This window comes from Python bivittatus, unplaced genomic scaffold (assembly GCF_059951505.1).
Source record: "Python bivittatus isolate LINGU-HERP-01145 unplaced genomic scaffold, Pbiv_v1 ctg000980_np1212, whole genome shotgun sequence".
Taxonomy (NCBI): domain Eukaryota; kingdom Metazoa; phylum Chordata; class Lepidosauria; order Squamata; family Pythonidae; genus Python; species Python bivittatus.
The window spans coordinates 47,474,595-47,486,709 of NW_028277125.1; the positions used below are offsets into that span (position 1 = coordinate 47,474,595).

The 12,115-nt window shown below is 37.6% G+C and overlaps 1 protein-coding gene across 3 annotated transcripts in view; it reads right to left on the reverse strand.

Annotated features, from left to right (window-relative positions):
* Nucleotides 1-12,115, reverse strand: part of SH3PXD2A (SH3 and PX domains 2A) — a 261,206-nt gene that overhangs the window by 196,320 nt on the left and 52,771 nt on the right. For all 3 annotated transcript variants that reach the window (XM_088132404.1, XM_088132405.1, XM_088132403.1), the window contains exon 3: nucleotides 1,324-1,399. In XM_088132404.1, the coding sequence (XP_087988530.1) occupies nucleotides 1,324-1,399 (76 nt within the window). The remainder of the gene's footprint in view (nucleotides 1-1,323; nucleotides 1,400-12,115) is intronic.

Consider the following 12,115-nt stretch of genomic DNA (forward strand, 5'->3'; position numbering starts at 1 on the left):
GTATTTTTCCACTGCCCTTTCTATGCTAATTTACATGCAGACGGACCTTTAGCACCTCCTAACAAAAACCAAATCTGTAATGAGGGAGAGCTGGTTACTTTCTCATTTGCAAATTGGAACCCCACCATCACCAACTGAGTTGCCAAGTTTCTATCTGTAGCAATTTTGATAAAAAGGCCTAAAATGAAATAATATTGGAATATTGACATTATGAGGTTTTTTCCCCTTTTTATTTTATATACCTTTAGTTTATTCTATTTCAAGTTTATTTTATTTTTTTATATTGTTTCATTGTATCTTGTCCAACTTTTCCTTTTTTCCCCATTTTTTAAGTCTTTACTTTTAGGTTTTATATGACCAATACACTGCTTTTGTTCAATCTGGTCATTGTTTCTGTATTTTCACCTTGCTGGCCACTGATCATAATTAAATAGATTTGATTTGATTTAGTTTAGTTTTAATGTGTGGATTTTATTTAGCCACTGAAACACATTTCCAATTGTCTTTGATATCTGCTTGGAATCAGTTGAACTCTTGCATAGGTTCTATCCCACAATGGCCATTTGATGTGGACAATTCCAGAAAACTTGCTAACATGAATTCACATTATTGACTCTGATGCTTTCCAGACCTTTTTTTCCTCAGTTTAGTGTTGTTTTAGTCCAAGGCTCTCCAGATACTTTGAATTGCAATTCCAATCATTATAATTTGCCATATTGTCTAGGAGCAATGTAAGTTGGGAGTCCTTCTATTTCTCCCTGATGTGATATTTTTTGGAATTGCCATATCACATGGCATGATTGTTCCAAACTGATAGAACTATTCCAAATATAGAAAGTATACACTATTCCAAATATAGAAAGAGTACAGATTTAAATACTGTTCCTTTTTAAAATATTACTTTGAAAATCTTGAATAGAGCATTTGACATGTTCTCTTTCGCTATATACTGAGTAGAAATGTTTCACTGAACTAATCACCATAACCTCAAAATGTTTTTCCTGATTACTTACTACATAAGATCCTGTAAATATATTGTAAAGTTAGCTTTTCTTTTTGTACATGATACTAGCCTCAAGCCAAGGTTAAAAATCACCCTCCCAACTGAACAAAAGAGATTGCAGATCTGGTTTTATATTTTACTCTATCTTTCAATTTCTACAGCAGAAATTTCTATAACCTAGGAATTGGCATTGCTTCAAATATCCTGCCTAAAATTTAATCTTGACTCTTCACCTGAGGCAGAATTGTCTAATTTCCCCCCCCCAGGATTTTAATACTATCTGTCAATCAGAATACTTAAATTAATCACTAAATTATTACCTGGAAGAAATGGGATGATTCTCTGTTTGGGATCTTTTTGGCCTCCTTCAATAGGGAATTTATCCAAAAGCTGCATCTGCAAAAGAAATATTTACTATGAACCATAATTTACCATACTCTTTCCCCAAAGCCACCTCAGCTTCAGCATGGCCTGTTTTTGATTATAACAGACACACACACACACACACAAAGATACAGGAGCAGCTGTGAATAAGAACAGATTTTTTTTTTTTAATGTAACCCATGAAGACAGTCCATGTTCCCAAGAGGCCAAGGTGAGTTACATCAGAGTTGGTATAGAATTAAAGTCTGGCCTTCCAACGATTCTTGTATTAGACATTTTCTACTTCATGGAACACATGAATACATGATTTGACCTTAGTCCATGTTCTGTATAACAATCCAGTTTGGTTCACCTATAATTTAAGACAGACCACCCACCTAGTGAGAACTGCTGCCCCAGAACCACCAGAGAGGTTATTTCAGTGAAGCAACAAATATAGTTGTTGGCAGACTTTCCTTATCCCACACATGACAGTGCTTCTCCATGTATCTTGGAGAGACATATATGGAACAGAAAAGTTGCTTAGGGGTCTGGAAATACTCAGTTACTGGAATCCCTGGAACTTTGTTGGAACAAAATGTGTTCTTATAAAGTTGAAGGTTGTATCAACCTTTCTGAAAGACTCTCCCTTTCCTGCTGACCACACACTGCCTGCATGCTTAACTCAGTGTGTGGTCATAGCAAATGATATACAGTGGATACATAATATATAGAACATTTGGCCAAGATTTTTAATCACAGGATGGATAAATGTTGAATCTATAGAAGTCTTATAAGTTAGGCAACCCTCCAAAACAAAAAACAAATTCTCACAACAGTAAAATTCAAATGAAATTTTCAGTGACTTGCTTTTTTACTGAAGCACCACAATAAACCTAACACTGTAACAACAAAATTGCTAGAAATACATAAATCTAGTACATACATGTGTGGTCACATTTGTGCATCTAAGAATAAATTTTAACATGTGGGGATATAAAAACCCCCAGTTTGGAAAATCTAGAAATTGGAATGGCTGTAGGATGCTATGGGCATGTCCACACGAGGATTCTGAACCAGCTGTAAAGCAGCTCTTCTGGATTCTTCTTCATTTTCACAAAGTCAGCAGTGTTAAAGAGCTAAACTGATTTATTTCCATTTCAGCTGTGGGGTACTTGGGTTGCTGGGTTTTTGTGAGATGTGGAGAGGTGGGGGGAGTTGTAAAAATCAATAACAAAATTAATCTGCATTACAGCCTCCAAGTATAGAGTGAGGAAAGGCTAATCCTTAACCTGATGTGTTTGTTTTCAAAACGTTTTGGCTGTGCCCATACACCGTTAAAAAAAATCAAAGAAGGAACAGTGAAGAGGCCATTAGAGCAGCTCTGCTACATATCTGTACCTTGCACCTTATGCACCTGTACCTGAAGTACTATTGATTGCATAACCATAATGTAACCATTAGTCCAAGATCAGCCAACATGCCAGACTGGTAAAAGCAAGTTAGCCCATAGCAAGCCTTGATTACAAACAACAATTTGAATGTCATATTAAGCCATACTCACACTGGGTTCCCAAAACATGCTTAACCTGGTTGCCGAATTAATGTATTGTTTATGGCAACACAATATATTGAATCATAAATTAACTAAATGGGCTGGATTCACACAACATGCTAAACCAGAAAAAAACCTAATTAAGGTTAAAAGTACCGTATTTTTCCGACTATAAGATGATACTTTTTTCTAAAATCCTTACCCTAAAAACTAAAGGGCGTCTTATTCAAGGAAGTCAGCTGAGAATCGCGGTTCCAAACTGCCCATACTTTGTTTCTGCAGAGAGGCTTCTTCCTATTGCTAGCCTCCAATCACGAGTGAAATAGCTTGTCTCCCAAACAGACTTCCTCCAATCACGAGCCTGATGTAACTGACGTCAGCTGATGCTGAACAAACCAATTAGAGGAAGGCTGATTGCAGAGACAAGCTATCTGCAGTTTCACTTGTGCTTGAATGTAATCAGTTATGCAAAAGAGCCTGGAAATAGAGCTGCAGAGAGACGGTTTGGACCTCCTCCCACCGAGTGTATCAGGTAAATGTTAACTAATTACTAAATAAAAATGTGTTCTGCACTATCTTTAAAATATTGATTTTTTAATTTTGGGCTGGAAAAGTGGGGGTCGTCTTGTACATGGGGGCGTCTTATTGTCGGAAAAATACGGTAATTGAGCTTAGCATGTTGTATGTTATAAGCACTATATGAACCCAGCCTATGGCTTGGCATGTCAGTTGAACTAATTTACAGTGGCCTGTCCCAGCAATCCTGCTAATGCCTGATTAACTGACTGAAAGCATTTCTTAGCCAAAAATGCAATCTTTCCATATATTCTGCTATGGACTAATGGAAGTTATGTTAGCATCACGGTATGAAAACAATAATATTTTAATATGTGTACAAAGTTAGATGGAAAAGAAACCATGAGCCTTGTCTTCAGCAAATCACTCTGAGCTGAAACAAAGTAGCTATAATGTGTCCTGGCACAGATGGAAACCTCACAGAAGCCTGTAAGAATCAACACCGCGGTGTGTTCATACGACACAGCTGACCTAGTCAACTGCTATTCAGTAAAATATTTATTCCCATGTAGAAGCAGCATATGATGTTCCAGTCAAATAAGAAGAAGCCATATTTGACACCTAGTAGTCACCAAAAAAGTGGCTGTATAATGGACCAACTAGAGTCAGCACCCTGGACAGAGTTGGGGGCCACTTAAGTACTTCCATTCACTTCCTTTCCTTTTTCCACTATCTACCCTTTGTGGCTGCTAGGTGATGAAAAGTGGAGTTCCTAGAGAAGCCCCATTTTTGTAGCACTATTCTGTGACTTCAGATATATTCCATAACAAAAATAATTATCCCTCATTTAATCCTCTTCCTCACATAACCCAGCTGACTAGAGAAAGTTAGTTTAGCTCCAAACGACAGAGTTGTTTGAGCTAAAACGAACTCCCTTAACCTCAGTAATAACCAGTCTTAGCTCTTCACACAACATGCAACCTTACTTCCTGACCCAGTTAAACATATGCATACACAGCCAATAAGTGGAAGGTTTGGCTCTGGCAAAACTAAGAATAGTCAGGACCTTGGAGAGCTCAGTGCAGGAAGCTACAAGCTTAGAACTTTCATTAAAAGAATTGTTGTCTAAGGCCTTGTCTTGAACAATTGAGGGCTTAAGAAGGCTTAGCTCCACCCTACTTGTTGCTGTCTTTAGACTTAAGGTTCCTTCTGAAGTCTCAGTTTCCTGCAAGGCTGAGAAATTGCAGGGGTTATGGGATGTAATCTTTTGAGGCTAAGCTATCATTTAATTGGAGGATGTCTTTATTTTTAAATCCTTAGGCCAGGAAGGCTCATGGCTGCCCTTGTGCTAGTATGATTTGGGATTAATCATTGCTGAGCTCCTGACCACAGGGACATGACATGACATAACATGTTTCTTTGCTTCTCTTTCTATGGATGGAAAATCTACATGTATCTGTGTTTTTATGCTTTGCTTTCCTGTAGGCAGGAAAGGCTGTCTTGGGTCAATCAATCCTAAGATTACTTTTGTTCAAAAGAGAATAAAGCTATACCTTCAGCCCTGGGTTTTGCTGTCACCACACTTTCAGCCAGGAAGGTATGTCTCATTTTACTCTGAGAGTGATTGACTCAGTGTGGCAAGAGCTGAAACAGACACATTCCTAGGTTATTCTTGGAAGTAGGCTTGTTTGGCTGATGCAAGCCTTTTCTACCACATCAAAGAGATTATATGGCATTTCAGTAAGCGCTATTTATCCACAGGATGGACATCAATGGAACAGAGGCAGAAAGAATCCAGAAATCTTCCATCAGCAGAATAAATATGAGTAATCTGGAAGCTTGATTGTAGAGCCAGTACTAATTTATGTGTATTGACAGTATTGATGTGGCCTGTATACCGGTATTTGTGTGGGAGCATGGAGTCACCAAAAGGTCAACCAGAACTGCTAGCCCACTATAATCACTTAAAGGACACAGCAACCCTTGCAAGCACATACAGATACCACCAAAGATCAGTATTTGATATCTGATTTATTCAAATAACTTTTTCTTGTTGCAAATAAATTACTTGATTTAGGGATCAAATGAAATTAGTGAAGGGAAACAGTAAATTACCACAACAGTAAACCAAATGGCCCAATGTTAATGGCTGTATCTTCCCATTGTACAGCAGAAATTAAAAAACTGAAGACTCTTTTCTTTTTTAAGCAAGAAACTGGTTCACATTACCAACTCCCCCATACAAAACCCAAACTGTTCTGATCCCTCAGAAAAATAAAATCCAAACAATATTATTAATAATGTGGATTGAAAGTCACAAAATCTATCTTGCAGGGAAGGACTCTCACTTAGTTGTATAATCTAGTAGAGCCTACGCTTCCCATATAGAAAATTCAGTTCAATTCCTGGCATTTCCAGAAATAGCTTAGAAAGCTGAAATGCTAGAGTACTGTCCTCAATCAGTGCCATGTCTACTCATCATACTAAACCAAAATTTGTGAGAGAAACAATGCCAGCCTACAGGGATCTGATGCAGAATCTGATTTATGACAAGTAGTACAAAAGCAGTAAGCAGGTCTACCTGAAACCCAGCTGCTGATCAGTGAACTAGACTTCGTTTAATCGAAACTGACAAGACTCGGTACTGTATTTTTCTCCATGTTAAACAAGGAGGGTTCACATCCTGATCTACAGATTACCACTATATCAAACAAAGGCCAGAATATCCACACCTTTCTCCAAAGAAGCAGTACTTCAACAGTTTTATTTTGCTTTTTTACATGATTCTCTTTAACCACTATGGAATTCACTGGGTGAACCTAATTAAATGTATAGGTATGATTTTTACCTCTCAACCTGAGCCAGCACAGAAAGATATTTTTAAGTTTGTGCTCTTGGTAGCCAAATATATCAAGATATATCTTACACATTCAAAAGGTAGATAAAATTGGCTTTATGAATAGCATGGTTAATTTTCAATATAAATTCAATTCTCAAATCTTAAGCACAGCCTGATATTCAGGTTGAATTTGTTTTCTCTACTTTACTTCTTCACATCAAAAGATTTTTAAACATCTTGAGAAGACTGGTAGAGCAGAGCCCTATTAAGATAGTAACTAGTTTTCCTTCCAGTGGAAATAATGCATGTGGAATCAGACTAGTGAGAGGCAAGGTGTTAATGGCCCTTGTTTTCTTTCCACCAAACAAGTGTGAGCTTCTTAGCCTAACAATCCAATCCATGGAATTGCTAATTCTCTGAAAAGCATTACATCTAGCTTTGTCCTAAACTTTTATAAAGAAACAAAAACAAAAATGATTAAGACTTTATTCTACACATTTTAATGTAATCTGCAATTTGTGCATAAAGACGTTTAGCAGCAACCAGTACTTGTGCTCTAAAACATGCCCACGGAAGCCTCCTGGGAATCTTTGGAATCCTTTTCTGGGTTCTGAAACATTGGTAGGTTTATGTGATCTGTGTTGTCATATGTGTCAGTAACAGAATGGCATGTCATTATTGTTTGACTGCTCTGCAATGAAACTGCAGCTGACATCAGAAGCACATAAACAATAGCTTAGAACACAATGGCACATGAGCTTGGCCATTTGGACTGAAACTGTATCCCATAATGGCCACAGAGGATTACACTGCCTGGAAAAATATAACTGAGAGCCACCTGCCAAGGAAAACAATGACACACTTTAATGACACAGGGGAACAAGGTATTTTTTTCCATTTCTTTTTTAATTCCTAAAAACCTTGAACTATTTTGCTAAAATCACCCACATTCTTTCAAATATACTTATTGCCTTTGATTTGTGAGCAGGGACTTGTGAGCAAGGTCCAAACAAAGACTTTCCTCTCTTGATGCATAGCAGCATATCTTGCGTTTCAGGTCTCCTGAGGATCTGGTAGACAAGGTGAGAGTTTCACCCCACAGAGCTCTTAAGCTGCAACAGCTAGTATGCTTATCTCTGTAGGATTATGTTCTGACCTATTATGCCATTTTTAGGACAGGCTTAGTGGATTTGGAAAAAGCCTGAGTTTCCTAATTCATAGATGAAACAGGGAAGTAATTTTTTCTAATGGCAGAACATATTATTCAACAGAACCTTGCTTTTACACACAATTGTATATCATAGCTGGAAATCTGTAATTGGTGGACAACATCAGGTTGGGGAAGCCTGCTCAATAGCCTCAGGTGTCACCTAATTTTTCTGAGATCTCTCTTAAGTCTTGCCATGTTTTCTGGTTAAGAACCATTTCCTCTCCCAACAAGGGGAATGCCGATAAAGCTAGGGGCAACATTCAGGTTGAGCTTTCCCAACCATCTATAAGAGGGATACCCAGCTTTTTCTCTGTGGAGGGCCAGTCTCAGCCTTAGAGTAGCATGCTGGGATCATACTCTAAAAAATATAAACTAGGGCACTCGGCAGTTGCATTTATGTGTTATTATTTTTCTCTGAGAGGTCTATGAATTTTATTTCCATAACAACTACCCTATGAGGTTGGAGAGTGATTGTGCAAGCTCCATGGTAAATGGAAACATAAATCTCTGTTTCACTGATCCAGTTCAATACCTTAACCATCATACTTCACTATCTCTACCTTTATGTTTACTTTAAATGAAATATAGTTAATATAACTAGCCATGCAGATACTTAATTTGGTAACAACTTCTTTGGGACCATATCCAGTCCTGGGACTTCAGATTGTACATCTCTTAATTGCTGATATGTTTAAACCATCAGAATCACTAAATTATCAAACTCTGTTAATGCTCCTTTAAAATCTTACCCCTTCCATAGACATTTGGTATCCACTGTTCATTTGTGCTACCCCACCTCCACCCATCCCAATTATCTCTAAACTCTGTATCTATATCACTTTACTCTATTTCTTCATTGCTCAATAGTGTTGATACTGTACCCATTACCAGTATGGTGGGTTCATAAGCCAAACACATCTGAAAGGCACAAGTTTGGGAAGAGGAGATGAGAGAGTTGGCCTAGGATTGCTTGAAATTCCACTCAGCTGTGAAACCCACTGATCTTAGCCAAGTCAGAAGTACTGATCGCACAACCACAAATTAGCTAACTACATTTAAACTTAGCCTGTTTTGCCAATCTAGTCCATGTGCTTAGCTAATGATTCAGTGTATTATGCAAACCCAGAAAAGTGACTAGAGTAAACCATACATATGTGCATCATGCAAATATAGGCATTCTTTCTTAGTCTAACTTTCCTGTGAGGAGAAAAGGGGGAGGAAAAAAGAACAAGGCAAACTATCTCACATCCCCAAAGAGGACCTTCTCTAATTCTGTTTACTTCTTAAGGAAAAACTGCTCTAACATGTTGCAATACTGGAATCTTAATTTACTCAGATGTTAATCTCAGTGAGTTTAGGGGAACTTAATTTCAAGTAATGATGCACAGGACTGCAGCCTTAAACCAAGACAGAAAAGAAGAGAAGGAAATTGGAAACAGGATGCCTGCTGCTTTCTCCAAAAAAACCAAAATCAGTTGTTAGGAAAGCATGACACTCAAGGTGGGTAGATCACTACAGAGAGAAGAATATTTAATTAATTGGGCTGAAAGCTTAAATGTTCTAAGCCTATCTTGTTTTAGTAGAAGTAAAGGGACAAACATAAACACGATTGATAAAACACACCAATTATTTTCAGCCAAATGCAGGGAACAGTTGTGAAATCAACTCTTGTCACTCTAAAAACACAGCTATTTTCTGACTACTGTTCTGATCGTAATGAAGAAACTATTTGCTCTGAAAATCCACCCTTTTTTAAACCCACCAAGATAATCAGTTTTTTTTCTAATAATACATCAAACTGACTCAATGAGCCCACCCATCCTCAACATTTTACAGTATTTAAAATCAAATAATCACATTCAGCTATCAAACTAGCCTGCATTTAGAATAATCTATAAGAAAGAATCAAAATAAACCAAATTATCTGGTCCAGTGTTTCTCAAACGTTTTGCAATTGTGGGCCCCTAAATAAAAGTCTGAAAAATGTGGGGATTACCTCTTTCTACATTTCCATCTTTAAAAGGGAGTTCACATTTTTTGACAAATTATAGTTGCATTTCTGCATGCTTTCCATCCCCTCCATTTCTAAATGCCTTTTTATTAGGTATTTATTTACCACTTGAATTATTTTGCACATACTCCATAACAGCAATTCTTAGCACAAATTTGCAGACCAAGAATTGTTTTTGAGTAGAAATATCTGAGTATTAAACACTTCGGGGTAAGTAGATCTCCAGTTCAGTGAAATCCCATTTTTAGGAATTCATCGTACTGTATTTCCTATTTGTACTTTTGGGTTGCTTATGTGAAATACTTATGTGAGGTTCACTTAGCACAGTGCATGCAGCTTTAGTTGGTAACTGCACCTGATGCCTCTTCATTACTGTATTACCATTTTCTGAATCTAAGTACTCACGTTGCTACTGTATTATTAGATAAATACTCAGTGAGCCAGTTTTCAGCCACTGATCCACCCTTGCAAACAGAGTGACTGTCTAGACTCATGGGGAGGCTCTCACCACATGCTGAGCAATACACAGGCTGACATGGCAAGCAGGCTCAGGCTGATGAATATGAGAAGGCTGTAACAAAGCATCTCATGGACCACTGAGGGTCTGCAGACCCCTTCCCAGAATTACTAATCTGGTGGAAAAAATACACTTACCCCTCCCCCCCAGGAATGCAAATTAACCTCTTGTAGGAACAACTTCTAAAACCAGCTTACAAATTTAATTCCAGCCTAAAATGTCTGGTAGCATGAAAATCCATCCAAAAGTTCTAACACCAAACATAATCAATAGGTAGGATTGGAGAGAGTCTCCAATTTACCTAGCCTATCAAATATTCTAAGGCAATTTTGGGATTTAGCTGACTGACAGGTTCATGTGGGAGGAGACTGGGATCATGTGGCTGCTAAACCTCAATTCTCCATAGCCCACTGAAGACTGCCCAGAGTGAAACATGCTGAGAGTTAGCACTAGATCCCTATTTCAATATGGTGATCATAATTAGATCACTTTTTCCCATTCCCAGTTCTTTCTTCCCTGTTGCAATATCTTTCTCTTCTTTTAAAAAAATATTGAATTGAGCTTTATGGGGAGCAATGAAAGTGTCAGAGTCTGATATCTCTCCCTATGACTAAGTTCATGATTAACTATGTTTTAACCAATTAACCAATTAAATTTAATCAACTGAATTTCTGAGTTCACATAATACACTGAGCCATAAACCACAGGATTAATTTTCACAACACACTGAGTCATTAACTAAGCAACTACATTTTAGCCTAGCACGTTATCAATCTTCACACTTGTACTTGGCAGTAAATCACTGATCTCCAGACATTTATCCCTTGGGTCAACTTTTTAGCTTGACTTGGCAGTGAATTCATATACTGCAGTCAATAATGAAGTTTCACACACAACAATTGACTGCCCACTGTAATGCAAAGGTGCCAGAGACTTACATATATTCTCAATTATTATAACTCTAAGGTTCTTCCTCCACTCCTTCTAAATTAAGTAATACTTGTAGGTTTCTTAATAGACTTTGGTAATTGCTGTATATTTACAGAATAGACTTGAAACAGCTGTTCTTTGCTTTGTTAACTGTCAGCCCTTTCACATGTTGTACATATCCAGCCAATGGGTTAAAATAAAAGTGAATGGCTTAGTTGGGTATAAGCCTCACTGATCTCAGTGAGGCTCTTCATCTGGACAGACAGTTACTGAAATCTCAACAATACAACCATCTAATTTGGAAAAAATATAAATAAGCCATTTACTATTTCAGGGAAATTTTGGAGCTAAATATTTGTATTAAATATTATCAAAGCATTAAAATAGTATTGTAAACACAAGCATTAATGAGAACATTGTGTATATGGAAAAAGAAAGAAAACCCCACAAGTCTTGAAATCTTTTTCTGGCAGGTATTGAATTATAGGTCTGTCTATTTTATACTTTAATCTTTCTTTGAAGCGAAATGGCAAGACAGGAAACAGAGAGAGGGAATCTTTAAAAAGTTTCCTTGGTTTGGAGCCTTGGAAATTAGCACTGGTGCAGAAAGCTAAACATGACAGGAAAAGGAAAGACAGTTTGTTAGGGTTTGATTGATTATGGAGGCCACATAGATTTTTCTCCAGGATGATCTGTGTCCAACATGGTCCTTTGGATCTTCCATGTGTGCACCTACTGCCTCTGTAACTGCTGCTGACATCCTCTTCTTCTCTTTCCTTCAACCTTTCCCAGCATTATAGACTTCCCCAAAGAGCTAGGCATTTGCAAAATGTGTCCAAAGTGTGATAATTTGAACCTGGTCATTTGTGCCTTGAGTAAGGGTACAGAGAGCAATAATTCCCCATGTTTCTTTATTTGGAATTCAAGAATGACTCCAGAAAATCATGGGTGATCCATGGTTATTAATACCTTTACAGGCAACCCAGGAACTACATGAATGAGATACTGGCCTTCCATTCCATATAGAGGCAAAATATTAGGTCAGTGGGGGTACATTTCAGGCACACTTAGGTGATGTTCTCATATTATTTCATAGGAAGCCTCCTATTAAGAGAAATAATTTGATCTCTCTTGTGAGAAACACAGACTGCTAAATGATTTCATGTGGTGG